Source organism: Corvus cornix, chromosome 6 (assembly GCF_000738735.6).
Source record: "Corvus cornix cornix isolate S_Up_H32 chromosome 6, ASM73873v5, whole genome shotgun sequence".
NCBI classification, from domain to species: Eukaryota; Metazoa; Chordata; class Aves; order Passeriformes; family Corvidae; genus Corvus; species Corvus cornix.
The window spans coordinates 29,039,579-29,058,315 of NC_046336.1; the positions used below are offsets into that span (position 1 = coordinate 29,039,579).

The 18,737-nt window shown below is 39.2% G+C and overlaps 1 protein-coding gene across 2 annotated transcripts in view; it reads left to right on the forward strand.

Annotated features, from left to right (window-relative positions):
* Positions 1-18,737, forward strand: part of PHYHIPL (phytanoyl-CoA 2-hydroxylase interacting protein like) — a 55,191-nt gene that overhangs the window by 28,813 nt on the left and 7,641 nt on the right. For both annotated transcript variants that reach the window (XM_010400817.4, XM_039553830.1), the window contains exon 2: positions 15,229-15,425. In XM_010400817.4, the coding sequence (XP_010399119.1) occupies positions 15,229-15,425 (197 nt within the window). The remainder of the gene's footprint in view (positions 1-15,228; positions 15,426-18,737) is intronic.

Below are 18,737 nucleotides of genomic sequence, written 5' to 3' on the forward strand. Positions count from 1 at the left end.
GTGTCCTGAATCTTTGTTGATGATTAGTTGTTTGGTTTCTTAAAAAACTATGGCACTTCTGAGCACAGTTCATGTTTTCTGTGTCCAACATAATAGAGAAGTGCTTGTTTTTGTGATATTTTGATAGGACACAAAATTCAGAGTTATGTTTATTGTTGTTTTTTTCCTCTCCCCGGCTGCAAATTTAGAGATTTAAATTCACTCTCTTCAAAATGCAAACTGTGCTAAGAAATGTATTTCTTCCAAAAAATTATGTCTAACCTGGCTGAACTTGAACATTATGATGACGGGGGGTTTTTTGTGACAAACAATAATGCTGCTTCAGGTAGGAGTTAAAATCTAGTACATCACTCCAAAAGCTCTCTTGCTGCAAAGAAAAATACTTAATACTGTTTTACATGCTTGGCAGAGACTAAGATTTCACATGTAATATTCCTCACTGATAGAACAGAAAAATACTAAATGGAGCCAAGCAACAAGTCTTCATGAATGATCTTTAGAGTTGTGGAAGAGAAGAAGACAAATGATTTGCCTATGTCTTCCACTTCAGCAAGTATTTCATCCTGTCTTGGTTTATGTCACAAGTAATGATGTCTCCAGTTAGTGAGCCTTTGCTGGAAACTGGCTATTCAATATCCTGGTGTCAAGAAATGTAGTCATCCAAATTCTTCCTTTATATTCATGAATTTTTAGGGTTATTTTCCTTCCTTCTTTCTCCTCATCTTCTTTTAGAGCTTTATGACACTCAAACCTGTGTAATTGATTATGAGCTATTTTGTCTGGCAATGACCAAGTTATATATTATTAGCTATTTATATATTGCCTGCCATTCTATTTGTGCCCCTTTTCATTCAATTATTCTTCACTGTAACTCTACGAGATCCCTTATAAAGCTACTGAAATGCTTGATGTGTAATTATGCCAGATTCACCAAAAGAATCACTGTTTTTCCCAGTGCTGATATTGCAGGAATGAAACTCAAACATATAATGTAGCTTTTGTAGTTAATTTCTAGTCATTTTTATACTTAAAGCATTTTAATCATCAGTGTCTCCTGTGTATGTCCCTTCTTCTTTGTGTTTGTTTCGGATTAGAGTTCCCAGATGCATTCTTTTATTTATTCTGTAACAGAATCCCTTGTAGCACTTCCTGCCGATACTTCTAAGCCATTTGTGCTTGCAGCTCCTTCTGTTTAATGTTGTCTGCAGTGCACAAATGTGATCTCTCTTTAGATCATTCACAAAGACACAAAGCCTGGAACCAGCCACAGGCTCTATGGTAGCCCAGTGGACACCTGAGCTCCTTACCTCTTTTGCCATATGTCAGTCTCACCTCTGCCAGCCCTTGTTCAGCCCTGCAGATCAGTAGTTCTCAGTGAGTACAATGGCAGGAGGAATCATTTAGGGAAGAGAAATTCTAACCCCTCCAACCTCTGAGAAGCAGTCCTCTAGAGGGAGAAGCCAAGCCCACCCTCACTTAAAATTTCACGTATCTTCTGCAAATCTCGAAGGCTAAAGCTGTTTTTATTAAGGAAAAGTTAAGCTATTACTAATTCACCTCTTTTATCTTTCATCTTAAACTAGATTTTTCTATTTTACTAGCAATTTTATTCTCAGCCTACTAATCTGGTGGCTCTTCCACCTCTTGTAAGAAGTGTTCTGAGCTCATGTTTCCAAATTCACAATTTACCCTGCCGTTCTGCCTGTATGATCCAGGTCAGAGTACACCCAGAAGGCCAATTCAGTCTCTACAGCAGCTTTCCGGTGAGATTCCTGGTTCCAGAGCCATAGCTTCTAGAACAGGCAGAGTATCCCTTCTGTCATGTAAGGTGTGTTGAGGAGAGACTCTATCATATTCTTACTTAGATTTCTCTAGTATTTCATCATTGATTTTTGAATGGGTTCCAGTCAGGCATTGTTGTGTTCTGTTGTCTCCAAAGACTTGCTGAAGCCTGTCTTCCTGACCTTGGTTTTTCATTCTGGGACTTCTCTGCCTCATTAGTTTTCCATTTTTTCTCCCAAAATCTAGCAAGATCTCCTCCTTTACCCATTCCTTGTAATTTCCTCCGTCTTTTATTGTTCATGGCTTCTAAACAGCCAGTTTGGAGACCCTGCCTTTTCTGAATAAGGTCTTTTTCAGTCCCCTTTGTGCTGCTGAAGTAGTGGCAGTACCTTTCACCCCAACTGAGGAGGTAATCTTTAAAAGTCGTCCAGTCTGAGTTTTTCTTAGACCACTCAGGACAGTAGGTACATCTTCTGTTCTGCCAGCATGCATGGCCTTTCGTGCTTTTTGTGACCTGAAGGCTATATTTAATTCTGGCTGAACACAGCCCACAGTCTTAAGCTATGTCTTCTGTTCTCTTTTGACAGAATTTTTAAGCATTTTCCTTGCAGACCACTTTCTTCAAAAATTTTTAAGCATAGCTGGAGAAATACTGCCAATTAAATACCGACAGTGCCAATTCAGGATATGTGTACAAAACATATCACTGCTATAGAAAATTATGAACAAAGACAGTGTTTAGGTAGTTGGAGCTAAAGAAAGCTCTGCTCCAGGATCGCTTTGCGCGGTTTCCTCACTAGGGTTTGCTATACAGTGGAGCATTCTTTATTTGACCTTGAAATTTTTTCCTTCAGCACAGAAGATTTGGTTAGAATTCATTGTAGCATTTGTAACTGAATCAGTTTTCACAGTGGTGTTTGTAGTTGAATCATTAGTCAATTTTATTTTATTGTTCTCAGAGTGTTCTTGTTTTATTTCTGCTTGAATGAACAAGGTGTTTTGCATGGATGTTTCCAAAAGCAATGATCAGCTGTACTGTTTTCATAACCTAACAACTGTTTCTCTGAGCCTTGACAGGCCTAGCTGCTGCCAAGAAAGGGAAGCCTTAAAACTAGTTTGGTGTTGCTCTTTCATTCCTGTGGAGTGACAGAAAGTATTAGCAGGGTTGCACTTTCTTAGTTCCAAGTGTGGAGTGGAGTCTGGAGTTTATTTCTCCAATACTGGAGAAAGTCAGACCCAGCTGGCAGCTCTAGGAGAAGCACAGTTGAAGGAATTGCCGTATTAAGCTTTGTTAGGAAAAGCCTTGTTAGAATTTTCTTGTTAGGAGAATTATTTGGTTTGTAATAATCAGAAGTATCCCATAAATTTCTTTCCTGAGCTGTTCCATTGGCTTCAGTAAGACTTTATGTAAAAACCAATTTGCATTCATAATGTGGCATGATTAAGCTCTTACAACTACTGTATTCTCCTAGTCTTTGGTGTGTGTACTGCATCTTATTTCATACAGATAGGCATCTCATTTGGAATTTTTCTAAGTTGCAGTTTATCTGGATTTAATCTGTCTTTTTTTATAAGACAGATTTATATATTTCTATATATATTTAACCAGTATTTGTAATCTGTATTTATTTCTTGGCTAGAAATAACATTTTAAAAAGATCATTCTGAGCATTTTTTTACAGTTCACTTCTATGTGTACTCGTAGTTGAAAACATTTGGACTTCAAAATGAGCAGGATAAAAAGATGTTAAAAGGCTCTTTCAGTCTTGGCCAGCTGTAAGTCCTAGTGTACAAGTATCTGTGGAGTGACTCATGCTGTGTCATTGTTCCTTTTAATGCAACATATGTAAAGGGAAATTATATGTGAGTTTATCTAAAGGAAGGGATAAAATTAAAAACAGGGTGTACAGCAGGTTGCGTTTTTTAATGCTACTAAGGTCCATCTTCCATCTGATGACATAAAGTAAATATTATGTACTTACAGTTTCGTGTTGAACTTTATGCTGGTAATTTAATATAAATGTTCAGTGGTAAACGTGACTTTCAGAATGCTAATGTTTCTGATGAATTTCTAGCCTTAACACTTCCAGTGTTAATTCCAAGACTTATCTCTAATCACAGGAACTGAAAATCCCCTCAGTCTGAATCCAGTAGATGACAGGGAAGTTATGTCCCTCTTGTGTGGAACAGACTGGAGTTTTCGGCAGTGTTACAGCTACTACCTTACTCTTCATGAAAGGACAGGTTTGGGCAGTAAGACTTCTCATGCCATTTATTGTGATTGTCTCACCTCTGCCCAGGTTTAGAGGTTACTTTCTTTCCCCCCTAGAGGGAGGCACCTGAAACTCCAGATACCATTCTTGGTTTCCTCTGTCTGTGAACAGCTCTGTGCCATGCTTTGGGACCCCGACACAAAGAATGTGTCACTTCCGTACTTCACTTTGTCACTGTTTAGGTAGCATGGAGCTCTTAAATCATACTTGATGTACAGGGATCTGTGTAGGGCGGCCTTTTTAGAGCATGAGGGTTTAATTTCAGGTTTAGTGACACATCAGGTAGCCAGGTGGGCCCAGCATGACTTGTGTGGTAGGAACATATCGAGTACTCTGTGCTTTGTCATAACTGGACAAGTGCAGGGAAGAACCAGGATCTCCATGTGAAAAAATAAAATAGTGATTCTCCTTTTTCTATTTTTGTATATTCTGTAATGCTCAGCTGGTTTCTGTGTTCCTTCCTTGAGCAGACCACCAGGGAGCCCCTTAGGCTGCCTGGTGAGGCTGTCAGCCCTAGTGCAAGTGTGCAGTGCTGGACATGGAAGCCAGAGAGGGAAACTAAATCCTTCAGTGTATCTCAGTATGCTTATTAGATTAGCTCATATAGTAGGGAGTGGGATCTGGAAAGCATTCCTTGAGATGCTTTTAAATTCTCTAAATCCAAAAGATGAAAATCTAAGCAAAATATGAATTCTTTTTAAGTACCCTATCCAAGGGGACTTGTTTGGCATAGAGAATCTGTAGAAGGTTATGCAGCTATTCCTCTATAGCTAATCAAATTTTGTCTTGCCACGATCATGATTGGTGCCATTGTTGCAATCCAATGGCTGTTGATAGCTTGCATAATAAGACTACAGAAAAATCTGTAATGGAAACTATTGTAAGTATCCAACTGAGCTGTGCTTTTTTAAAAAAGCAATTTGAAAATTATCAAGGACCATGGATTTGAATCTGATGTTTTTAGAATTGTTGTAGGTTTCTTTTAACTTAATTACATCAAAACTTTGTTTTGAGTTTTCTCCTCTTCATTAGACAATTTTCATTAGATAACCTCCAAGAGAGTTCTGTCACTAATGCCATCAGGACAGGAAGCTGATGAGCTACAGCTGAGACATTTAATAAATATGCAGCCAGTATGCTATACCGTGTCTGAGTGAGGGGTGAATTCCAATGTGGTGAAGACTTTACTGAAAGATTTCTTTTGACTCCAATATTAACAACTGTGTCATCTTTATATTCTAGTAACGGTGAAAAGCTTGAACTCATTGTAGCCTTCCTCTCGATAGGGAGTGTTTAGCAGGATCCTCTCATTTCTGCATGCTTGCCGGCCTTAAAGAAACCGGCAGCAACCTAAGTTATCTGTGAGCTCTCTGCTCTTGTCAGAGGTTCAAAAGTCAGGAACAGTCAACCAGTGGCAGACCTACATGGCCTTGACAATGTTTGGTTGCCCTAGTAAACCAGCTAAAAATGAAACAAAACAGAACAACTCCTGCCAAAAAAAAAAGGGCTCTCAAAACCCCTATATCCTTTATTTGTCAGGGCCTGAGAGAAAGTCTGAAACCAGCATACAATTCTGAAACAAGCATGCAATTTAAATGTAAAAAAAACCAGTACAAATTACAAAGTAGAATTTCCTGAACTCTTGTGAATATGTAATACATTTTAAATCACAGCTAAAAAGCACAAACTGGTGTAAACCAGAGCCAAATCCCATTCCTTACAAGAGATGTGTGTGAAAAGCACACAGCAATTGCCAGTGTGCTGAAGTAAAGAAATGCTCATTCATGCTGCAGACTGCCAGGGTGTCCAGAGAGTTACAAAAGCCCACTCATGCTGAGCACCCTACTTTCTCAAGGAAAATGCTTAGTAAAACTGTGTTCCCCAGCCTTGAGTTCTCTCTGCTGCCCTTCAAGTGATGAGTTTTGCCTTTCTGTCTGGGCTTCCCTTCGTTGAAAGGAAGTGGATTTTAAATGAAAAAAATCCTCGTGTGATCAAGGCACTTGCAGTTTTCAGGCAAGCTGGCAGGTCACATTAAAGCTCATGTGAATACAAGGCTGCGTCATCTTGCTAGATTTGAACTCACATGACTTAACTTGAAGTAGAGAACACATTTTGGTTTAGATGAAGACACAGCTGCAATAAATGGCACAAGTTGTTGCCAGCCAAAGAATGAGGTAAACCATAATGAATGAGGTTCACAGTAATAAACTAAAATGGAAGTGTTTGTTTATCTCTCTCTTTTGTTTAGTGACATGTGGAAGCACAAATCATGAAAGGCCACTCACTTCTCTAATACACAGTTAATATTAAAAGCAGTGGAAAACTAAGGGCAATGCTTTGCCTCAATTACAGTGTTAGATGAAGAGCACTGGAGCAATTAGGCCAGTGACCCAGAGCAGTGTAACTTGGATCGGAATCTGGCCCCAAGCAACTTGTCTGGGGTCATACAGTCAGTGCCTTCATCTATGAGATCTGTTTTCCTTTGTCCTGGAGACATAGGCAGTTCCACAGTCTCAGATGCAGCTGTACATTTTATTCACCAGAAGAGACAAACCTCATGCCACTGAAAGCGTCGTATCCCGTCCTGCTCCAAAATCTGCCCCTTTAGGAATCAACAGGGTGGGAGTCTGCTGAAAAATTTTACTCCCGGTTTTCAGCAAAACAGCACCGAGGTAGCATCCTTACAAAAATACACCACAAAATGGGCCTGACTGCAGTCTGAAGTATGGTCAGAATTTCACAATAGATAGATAATAATAGATAGATAATAATAGAGACCTGATAACACAGAGTTCTGCTAAATGAATGAAGTACATGTGATAGATTGATCTGGGATAGATTTTATAGTGATGTTTCTGACATACTTACTTGCTTTCCCAATCTGGAATTCTCTATAACTGTAGGTATGCATTATACTCAAATTCTGGTATATGTAAGTGGCTGCAAAGTTCATTTTCATTTTTAAATGGCATTTAAATTAACCTAGATGGTGGTTTAGAGCTTTTTACATCCCTTGTTGCCTTCTTTCCCTTTCAGCAACTGAGAAACGCACATTTTAATTAAAATTTGTTTTTCAAATGTATCTTGTAGCCAACACATGCTGAGAAGAGCCACTTACCACCCATGTACAGCGAGCTCGCTGTGCTGAACAAAATGGGAGCATTTAATTAGGAGTAAATGCTGGGGTGGCTTAGTGTTTGTGGCCTGCTATAATGTCCTGTTCAATTTCCAGAAGACAGAATTGCCCTTGCCTGGCTCTGATGGCAGAGCCATGAAAACCAGTGGTTTGCCAGTAGGAGCTGGAGTGCAGCTGGAGCTATTTTTGACACACTGCAACTCTCATTTCACAGAAGGTCGCAGAGAAGCTTGTTTAGCTTTACATGACAGGGTACAATAAAAAATAAAGCTGTGTTTAATATAAGCAGTCTGAGAACTTCAGAGGGAACTGGGTATAAGTTATTTTGCATGCAGGAGTCAGTGGACAGGATGAGGAGAGAGATGCTGATGGATGGTGATGACATTTGCACTCAGTCTCAGCTTATCTGGCCAATTCAGTTTGTTTGGTTTTGGTATTCATGGGTCATAAAAGTAGATCCCAGCACTTCTCAGCTCTCTACCACAAGGATTTAGTCAGTCCTTAGAGCATGGCAGGGTCAGTAGATCTCAAAAGATCTCCACATCTTTGATACAGGGAATAGTAGACGTGACAGCATGGATGTCAATTTAATCTTCTAGCCTCGGTGGTTTTTCAGTCTTACAGTTTTCCTGGTCCTTAGTGAAGAAATATGTACCTACATGATTATTTGCAACCTTCCAGTTGCATATTTTCCTCTGAAAATAAGAAACTTCCTTTTTCATATTTTCTCCATATGTTTTTAACACAGTGAAAATTAAATTTTGTGTGAACCTGTGTGTGTTTAGCGTAGCATATTACTGTGCTAACACTCCTCCACTTACTTGTAATAAAATTGCAATAAGGAAAGAGGAAGAATTCTATAATAATAGCCCAGCCTTGTGAGACACCAAGTACTTTATAGAAAAATAGATGCATCCAGTTTTCATAAAAATATTCTTCCAAAAATTATCTATAAGGCGTAAGGGGAGCTCTAAAAAAAGTAATTGTATCAACAGGGACTGGCATCTATTTCCATTTCAGTACTCAGTCTAGGGCTTTGGCTGAAAATGTGGTTTAGTTTTGAATGAGTAAGGTATAAATATTAAATACTCCCAAGATGTCAGGATATCAAATAAGAATTAAATCTTAGTGAAAGAATAAGGTCAGCCTTGCCAATTTAGCCATTGATCTGATTTGCAGTCAGGTTTTGTGTTATGCTTTGTGTTTGTGAAACTTGTGAACATAGTTGCAATCACATTTTCAGAAGTTCTTGAGTAACTGGGCTTAAATTCCATTGATTTCATAAAGACTTTTCCACATCATTTAGGTATTTCTGGAGATGTCACTAATTGTTACCTAAATTTTTGCTTCAAGTAAGGATAGGTCAAAAATCAAAGGAAGAATTGGCACTGATCTAGACCATTTGGCTGATAACAACAGAGGACAATGTACAGTGATATATCTGAATTTTCTGTATGGTAATAGCAAGAGAGGAAACAATTATTCTGAGGAATTAGTTTAATGATGCAATTAAATGCATTATTTATTTTTATTTAAAATTAATTAAATTACAGTTATTAAATAATTTATCTATGATTGCAGTTAGCAAGCTATAAATTCATCCACATTCAAGCTTAAATGGTCCTGAGATGTTGATCCTATCAGTGCTTTCAGAAAAGATATTGTGGGGATAAGTGTTGAACTCTGATGTATTTGACACAAAAATTCAGAGAAATTATTCTTGAAAAGTTTATCCCTTTTTAAGTGTGAGTCCAAAGGATATTTCTGAGTCAGTGACATGTAGATTTCTTTGCTAAAGAGTTCAGAAATTGGCTACAGTGTAAAACATACCTTTTATCCCCGTGTTCTTTTTCTTTTTTGTCTGTCAGAAATCTTGCAAATTGCTGTTACACCATGAGAATCAGTAGAATTGACAAATGTAATTTAGGAAGTAATTGTAAAGGGTAACTTCAGCTATCTCTTAACTTCTGTGACCTCCCTCTCTAGTCTCTGGAGAGAATTAGAATCCTCCAGGGCAAAGCTGAATGTGAGAGCTACCTGTAGGTACTCAGATTATCCCATCTAGGAAACTGCCTTTCTTCACTGGATGCAAAGTGAGCCTGAGGAGACTCACTGCCCAAGGGTGAGGTTTTTTGTTAGTGTTTTTGTCTTTCTTAGCATAGCAAAAGTATTAGTGGTTTCCACAGTGGTCTGGAAAATTCATATATCTATATCTGTGTGTATATATATATATATTTCACATACATCATATGAAAATTGTACCTGAACATCATTGCAAGTCATAGGCATCAAATCTTTTGGGCAGTAGCCTTTGCTTTGGGATTAGCAGATGCATATTTTGTATCAAATTTATTCCAGGTGTCATTCCAGATATCTATGGTCTTATTGCAGGAGTGAATATTGTCAGATTTTTTCTTGCTACTGTTTCTGCTGTCATGTTTAAGATATATTTGGGTTTTATTATTAACTTAGGAGGAATACATATGGCCCACAAATCCACTGTTAAGAATTTAGTATCTATGCCAAAATTAATATTCCACAGAAATGTTATAATGGGGCTATTTAATTTCTGCTTACTAATTATAGTAACCTTCTCTGTAAAGATACACTTAATTTCCTATTGAACATAATGTTGCGTTTGGTGCCCGCTGAGGGAATGACTGAGCTGTGAGCCAAAGCCCTTCAGTTCTGACAGCACAACCATGTTCCAAACTGTACCATGGTACCTGTGTTTGCTGCTGCTAGCTGGCAGGTTTGACACACTGGTGTTGGTGGAAAACACACATTTGAGGAAACGAAGCCCTGCTTTTGTTCAAGGGCACGTGAGCACTCGGCCGGGTCGGTGTCGGAGCTCACGGCCCGGCTCGCAGCCCGTGCCCAGTGGTTTCCTGCGGGCACGCACTGTCCCCTGACCGCTGTGCTGCACCTCCGGCCGGGACACAGGGGGTGCCGGGACACAGGGGGTGCCGGGACACAGCGAGCTGCCGGGACACAGGGAGCTGCCTGCAGAGCCAGGCTTCAGGCTGGCACTGAGGAACCAGGCTGCGAGAGAGAGGGACCTGCTCGCTGGGAACTGAGCCCGCACATCTCTCGCTGTCATGGCAGGAGTGAGAGATTGGGCTGCTCTAATCGGAATCACGGCACCACTTGTAGAGTACGTTCATCCTCCATGTGAGAAGGAGGAAGAATCGAGTTCTTTGTAAGGGGCTGAGAGAAATTTTTCAGCACAGAAACCAGGAAATCCAGAGATTGCTCAGTGCTTTGTTTATGTGGGCACACTTTGGGGGCATTCTCAGCTGAGGAAGATGCCTGTACTGAAGGCACATTTCTACTCACAGAGTCCAGTTGTGTTCTCTTCGTTTGCATGTGGAATATTCCTGCTGAAGTCAATGTCCTAGACTAGCAGGAAACAGCTAAATTAAGCTGTTAAAACCAAGTGATAAGAGAATCTGAATGTATATGAACATTTCAAAAACACTCAGTAAATACAAATATTCATGTTATAGTTAAGTAATGCTTTGTTTTTGAAACTATTTTTAAAAATTTTGGATACAGTGCACATTTCTTACTAGAAAATACACAACAGTAGTATCAGACAGTGGGGAGGAAATGAGGAGAAGGTTTAGAGGGGTTTATCCCTCTAACAGGATTTCTAGGGTCAAGCATTCTCTCTTTATCTAATTTAGGAATTGGTTTTACAAGGTTACTTATTTAGAAAATATTCCTAAATATGCTTATATAAATATAAAATCTCTGTCAGGAGGTAGTTTGCCAGGATTCTGGGGGAGAGGAGAGAGAGATACTTAAGAGTCTGACACTCTTCACTCCTCCTTTTGTACATGAAAAGAGGCACAAACAAAACATCAGCATTACTTCTGTGGTTACAGATAAAAGACTGAGCTTTGAAATAGAATAGCTATCCTAGAGAAGTGCACATACGCAGCCTAACAAATAACAGCAGCAATTTAATAATTTTTTGAATGTCGTTGCATTTGTATTTGCTCTGTGTGCTTTCGGTGTCTCTCTTGAACAAGGTGTTGCCATGATCATTGACGTTGTTGGTATTGTGGTTAATTATTTGCTTGGTGAGGACATATTGTCCTGGCTCTGTAAAACAATTCTATATAAGCAGCAGTTGGACAGGGAGCCATTGATTCCAGAGCTCAGGAGAAAAATGTGAGGCTGTATTTTTGCTTAGTTAAATTTAAAGTATGAAAATATGTAATTTCCTGGCACTTCCCTGTCATTTTTGATGGTTATACAGAATGAAGTTTTCTTCCTTCTATGGAATTTTTGAGGAAATTAAATACCTTCTCAGTAAATTGGAGAATTCAGTCTCAATTACAGCACTTAAATATTGTCAGTCTGTATCAGATTTCTGTAATTACAATATTTTACAGATCTGATATATAACCTATCAGCTGAATTATCAAGACAAGAAAAGGTAGAAACTTTTGTATTTCAGAAGGTGTAAGGGTTTCTCTGTTCATGTTATGGGAGTTCCTGTTTGTAAATGAGTTGTTCTCAGTTGTTAACATTCACATCTCATAAGAGGATTTCTTATGTCATGGTATCTGTGTGCTCTTAAGAAGTTGATCTTGTCTCATCAAACATTTCTACTTCAAAATACCATAGCTAATATCTCTCATTGTATTGAAAGTGTTAACTTGAGAAAACCGCATTCTGATTTCCCCAGTGCGTGCATTTTAAGATCTGAATAAGGTGAGATTTTTAAAAAAAAAATGATTAGTGTTATAATATTGTGTGGCCTTTAGTGTATTTATTACATGTGCTGTTGGTATCTGTATATATATAAACCTCATATTTCAGGGTCTCAGAAATTGCTTCTCATTCTCATCTACACATCTTTTGATTGTCAGGTATCTTCCCAGAATATATAAAGAATCTAGCATTAGCTTTTAATTTTGTACTAAGTGAGTACAGTCTCGCCTTGCTTATTTCTGGCTCACGAACCTGAGTCACGTTTCCCTTATCACATTGCTAGGTTTTCGTGGAGCTGACACCTCACAGAAGTAACTGCAGGGATTAATGTCTTGTGTGTCTTCCCAGAGACAGTACACCCAGCACGTGGTGCACCGTCTTCTGTGTGACAGCAGCTCAGATGAGTGAAATTACATCAGTGGAGGGGAATATTGAGGTGACACAGAAGTGGCATCACCACGGTTACCCTGACTTTCCTCCCAGTCGCTGGTTGTGGGATATCACCAGGGCTTCCCTCTGCTTTTGTCTTTCCCAATTAATTCAGTGGCTTCTGGGTGTCTCACCCACCCATAAAAAGATACCAGCAACCTAGAGGCTGCCTTGAGGTGCTTGAGCAGAGACAGACATGGTTTGGATGAACAGAGCAATTACCACTGAATCTGGGCTTTCTCTTCTGTAGCAAACTTTCAGTCCTGGGAAAAAAGCCAGTGTTAGACGTGGAGGTTCTTCAGGTGCTTATCACGTTAGGTGTGCTTAGTTTTCTTTGTTGTCTTTGTACTTCCCCTAAAATATGTGTGTTGTATCACCTAATTTTCTATCCAGCCACTACCCATAGCCACTACCACTACCCGCTACCTAACAATTGCCCCTAACCACTACCTACCCTAACCCTAACCCCAGCACCATGGATGGTCCAGACCAGAAAGATGTAGGAGCAGCAATGTTGGGACCCTGCCAGGATGGCCTTGGCATGCCCCAGTGTTCCTGGAGCTGTAGGCTCTTTGACTCTCTCAATCCTAATCCTAGCCCTAACCCCTACCCTAACCCTAAGAATTATCCGGAGATTTTCTGCTTGACATTTACTTAAGCTATTTTTTCACTTCAAAAGCAAGGAAATTGAAAGGAATGGGAGTTCGGATTTCTGAAGATGTGTGCCAGATATTAATACCAAGAAATGCACAGAAAACAATACCTATTTCCAGGAGTACTTTTGCTCTTTGCCATTGGTGTTCTCCAAAATGTTTTCTTCTCTCTGTTACTTTGTGTGAATGGTCGTTCCTACTTTGCACGTGCCCCGAGGCTTAAACCACCCTGGCTGGGTTTGGAACACAGAAGCTCATTTTAGGCAAATAATTTGCACATTAAGGAATTGTGGATTTATGGCTTGGGTTTCCTGGCTACATGTATGTTTAGGACGTTATACAGTGTTCAGTGTGCTGGGGTCTCAGTCTGTTCAGCTCTCCAGCTCTGAGAACCTCAGCAGCAACACTCCATGTTCTGCTTAAACACAGAGCCTCACTCTTGGAAGAGCTGATCACACGAAGCCTTTTCAGTGTACCTGGCAGAGCTTTCAGTCATCTTTCAAATACAAATTGCTTGCAAAAGAAAGCAGTGCCATTTTCTCCCTGCTGGCTTTCTGAAATGTCATGTTGGGAAAAGCACTTACCACATCTTTCATATGAAGAGAAAGCTTTCAGTAATGACTGGTATTTCTGAGTCTGTTGCAGCCAGTGCAGCTGTTGGAAATGTCATTGTGTATGGCACAAATAGGGGGGCATTTTGAGCAAGACCATGAACTAACTGATTTCGGTATTAGGTGAAAAAGAAAAAAAAAAAAAAAGCAATAGAATATTTGAAGAAGAGACAACCTTTTGGATGTAAATGCATAAAATAAAACAAAAATAAAAAATAGTTTTATTAGTTCTTGAAGTCATCAGTAAAAATACATTATTCACAATACTAGCTGGAGATCTATGAATTTTGCAGACTCTGTGATTGAACTTCACATATCTATGAGGAGAATTTTGAACAATCAGGCCAACCGTAATATTCCTGCATTGAAGGGTTGGAATAATTCTTTGGCAGAGTATGTTGAGAGGCTGAAATGTTCCTAATGTTTCCAAGTAAATTTTTTACTTTTATTACTGCCCAAACACGTCTGAGTTTAGTTTTTTGTCATTTTTTTACCAGTTACGATGAAAGTATAAATACTATCTTTTTCTATAATTAGGTGTGACTATGAATAATTCTGACAATGCATTGCCCCACATCCTTGCATGAGTTTCCCCTCTTCCTCATCTGGCCAGAATTTGGGAGCTTTCATGTCTTTCTCATATAGACATTAGCTTTTTTTTTCTCCTTTGTTTCTATCTGTCCTTATCTATGTTCAGTATTCATTTTTTTTCTGTTCTGTTTCTTCACTTCTTCTCTTACATCACTGAGATTTTTTTCTTTTTTACCCAGTATTTTTTCTCAGCTTTCTGGGTTTTTTTCTATTTGTTCACTTATAGCTTGGGTCTTATGTAAGTGCAAGAACACCTAAAATTTCTGAGTTCTAATGTTCACGGGATGCTGAGCTATAAAGTTGCCTTGGGAACTAAGGGGAGACCTAAATTTAAAACCAGTGATTCTTTCTGGAGTCAATGGTCATTTGTTCATCTCCCATATGTACTTAGAGACATTAAAAAAGAACTTTCCAAGAAAACTGCAGGGTCTCAGCTGGGAAAACGGGAAGAATAAAGAACAGAAAATGAAGTTTGCTTGTGTGTACCTTTTGCTGTGGCTCATCAAAATGTTAATTGTTTCATTTCAAAGGAGTTGCTGTTTTAAATATGTGTATACATACGTGCATATGCATCCACCATCTATAAACCTTGCAGAGATTGGCTGTGCTTTGTGCTTGAAAAATGGTTTAAGGATGAATATGATTTCTGCTTGTGTTCATTTCGCTGACACATATGGATAGGGCCATGATGTTAACTGTGGACATTGCTGGCTTCTTAACTGAACCTTGGAGCACTTGATAGCTTCAGCTGGTTTGTACTGTCAGCCTGCAAACACACACAGGTGGTGATGCCAGCCACTCTGTGCACCCTGCTTACATGTTATTAGTGCTTATTCACCTGAGAAATTTCATCCCTTTCCAATGCTTTCCATCACTGACATCCAGACTTGCCTAATTGTACCTCACTGGCTCCAGAGTACTCCCTGTGAGCCTTTGAGAAAGGCTGTTCAGGGATGTGCTTGTACTGGAGCACACAAAACAGTGCTCAAATGGGTCCTTCACTGAACGAACCGTGCTTATTTTCTATGCAGGGAATAAATCACAAGATAGTGGGATTGCAGAGATGGAGGAGCTTCCAGTCCCACACAACATCAAAATAAGTAACATCACGTGTGATTCCTTCAAGATTTCTTGGGACATGGATTCTAAATCCAAGGATCGCATTACTCATTACTTCATCGATCTCAACAAGAAAGAAAACAAGAATTCCAACAAATTCAAACACAAGGTAATTTTCATTAAAAAATCAGGGCACAAATACTTGATTTTAAACAGAGGAATCTCCATGTTTTATTAACCTTTCAAAGCCAAGCCATGCAAAACAGGAATTGGACACCCAGCAAAGGTGGGTTTTGATTAATCTGATGGAATTTTGGTTTACTCAAAGTACCTTCTGCCTCCAGCCTATGTGCATGTACACACAAATACATTTGTTTTGCAGAGAACTGCACATTACCTTTTCTGTTTCGTTTCAAAGCACCTTTGGAACCTGGACAATGTAGTGCAAGACAGCCATTTTTATTCCTGACTAGTTTTTCATCATTATTTATAAAATGTATGTATTCTCTGCCTGTCCTTGTTCAGTGACAGACTCCTGAGAGCAACACATGCCATTTCAACAGAAGAGCCACAAATTCTAATGCACTTCAGGAAGGCTTCCAGCAATTCTAGTTTGCAGCATTCAGCACTGTGACCTGAATATTCATCTGGCCTCTTTCCTCAAGCCTCTGGTGCAGGAACATATTGAAGGCATTGCAGAATCTGTACTTACCAAATCCAACAAAATTTGCTTTGACCTCAGAACAGTTGAAATACTGAGATGTCTAGAGAAACATGGAATGTGATAGAACATTCTGCAAACTTAAAAATAATGTTGGCATTATCTAAAAGATAAGGTTTGCCGAGGTACAAACAGCCATCCAAACAAATACAAGGGCTGTAATTTTATCAGCACCTAAATAACTGTTGGTTTCTAAGCCTGTGGGATAAACAGAAAATACCCCCACCAATTTCTCTGAGGGTTTTTATTGTGAGAGTATTTTTCATGAGATTTCTGTTAATAGCAGGTGTATAATTTTCTTATTTGACCTTTTTTTTTTTTTTGTAAGTAATATGTGCATTAAGAGTAGCAAAAAATCACTTACTATTGCTTGAAATTGAGAATTTTGCACGTTTGGCCAGGGTGTTGCAGTTGCTAGGAACCAGTGTGTGAAGCACTACTAAACCTAATGTTCTAATAGGCATGTATTATGCCCCATTTTTAACTGTAATAGCAAATAAAGTAGGGTACGTTTGCTTTTTCCTTACTCTTACTAATTTTGGACTGACAGCCTTTGAATTGAAATTCCCATTTTACACTGCAGGAAGAAATATACCTTCTAATGTAAATGCTTCCTGCGATGGATTCTCTTTAATTTCACTCATTTTATTATTCTACATGTTTTTTCATTCACGTGCAAACTGGTGTAAAATTGGAACATATATTTTTGTGAAAACTAGAGCCATCCTAGTAGAGCAAACACCACATACACTTCAAAATCTTTATCACAGTGATGAGACTAGACTTGAAATGGAGAGGATGGGGAAAACTGTATTTGTAGTATAATAAAGATAAGCTATTAGATTTATTTTGTGTTTCTCAGCAATTCCCTAGCTTTTTACTGTGCAGTGATGTTTAGTCAAAGGACAGAGGTCATTGGTTTTGTAAGAACAGGAGATTAAAATCTATCAATTAAAATTATTAATAAGTTGGATGTCTTGTCAGAATTAACTAAAAATTGCTTGCTACTAATTTTGTTAGTGCATTGGTTAAGATTTTTTTTGCGTAATTTTTGGGTGGTTTTATTCCCAAGCCTGAATGACAGAGATCCAGAGAGCAGAGAGGGTGGTCAGTAGTGAAGCACAGACTGAATACTCCAACTCTGTGCCACAGCACTTGAGTGTTTGCTTTCATGCATCTTTTGTACTAAGCAGTTTTTAACACACCTTCTAGAACGAACTTTTGTTGATAATTGAAATGCTCGAATTCCAAATGCATAGCCCAGGTGTGGTTAGAGACAAGCATCCTTCCTCCCTCTAAGGTCGGCCATAGGAGTTTCCCAGCTGAAGCTCAGCAGCAGGAGCTGATATCCCAGCAGCTGCAGCACTCGGGGCTGAGTCCTCACAGCAGGGACTTCAGTCTCCACCCATCCGTTGACTTCCTAACAAAGCTTTTGCATGAAGGTGAGGGACAGCACTGCCCTTTCTCCTAGCAGAGCTTTTTGGAGAGAAAAGAGTGAGCCCTACTGCCTAGATATAAAAAAGAGCATTGGGATTTACTCCTAGGAGTCATCCAGCACCCTGAAGATGGCTGTCCAAGGAGAATTCATCCTTACATAGCTTACAGGTAGGGTAAAGCACTACAAGTGCCCATCTCTCTCAGAGGTGATAACCCAAAGGACCAGCTCATTTTCTAACTTATACAGAATTAACATTAAATACCAGTTTGCTCAGAGGGCTGTAAGTGACTTGGGATACAGACTTAATGTGATAGGTACATCCATGCTGTTCCTCAGGAAAGGGAGTTGTTTGTTTTCTTGTGTACCTGGGAGAGCATCTGTGAGTGATTCCTCCTTTCAATACTGTTTCTGTTGGTAAATATATAAAGTATATTCAGCATACTTAGGGAGTATAAAGTCTTATTATTTATGCCTATTGTCATCATCTCTGTGAAGGAGAAGGTTTGTATTGGTAGTGGTGTGCACAGTCTAGAACTGTAATAAGATTTTATCTTCTTTTCAATTCATTTTGTATACCTCCTGTCTTTTTTAAAATATGGAAATATGACTACTCCCATGTAATAAGAAAAATGCTCAAATATTTAGCAAAACTAGGACTAGAATTTGGGTGTGCTGAGTTCACAAAATGTGTTCTATGAGCAGACCTGGCAAAGAGAAGGGTAACGTGAAATGGGAGAAAGTTGAAGACTGAAAGGTGCCTCTTTTCCCAAAAAGGAGAGTAGAGTGGCTCATACACCTTGACGCTTAGTTATTCAAAGCTTGCAGGCTGTTCTTAGAAATTATTGCCAGCTAGGTACCTTTAGAGCTGTCTGGTGGGTGCTGCTAGTGGAGCAGCCATCTGCCACTCCAGAATCCTGGCTCTCCTTGAGCTGGCATAGTACTTACTTTGCACTTCTTTGGTGGATCAGCCAGGAATGAGAGCTGAGCAGAAGAGATGTGAAAGGGAGAAGTGGAGAATTCCCAGAGGGATCTCAATGTGAACATTTTCTCTGTATAGTGGCCTTTAAAAAAAAAAAAAGGTGTTTGCTTAGAAAAAAACCAGAAGATTAGAGCTATGAGAAGCAGCACACCTGCCCCTCCTCTCCAGCTGTGCAAGACATAAACCCCTCAGTTTAATGTGGTGGTCTGCCTGCTTCTTTCTACCCTTTTCTTTTTGGTAGACATCCCCTTTTTTTTGATACAGTTAAAAGAGGTTCCTGATGCACAGCTGGAAGGCAAGGCTTTGACACCTGGGGGCAACAAGGCTTTTAATGTTACATGAA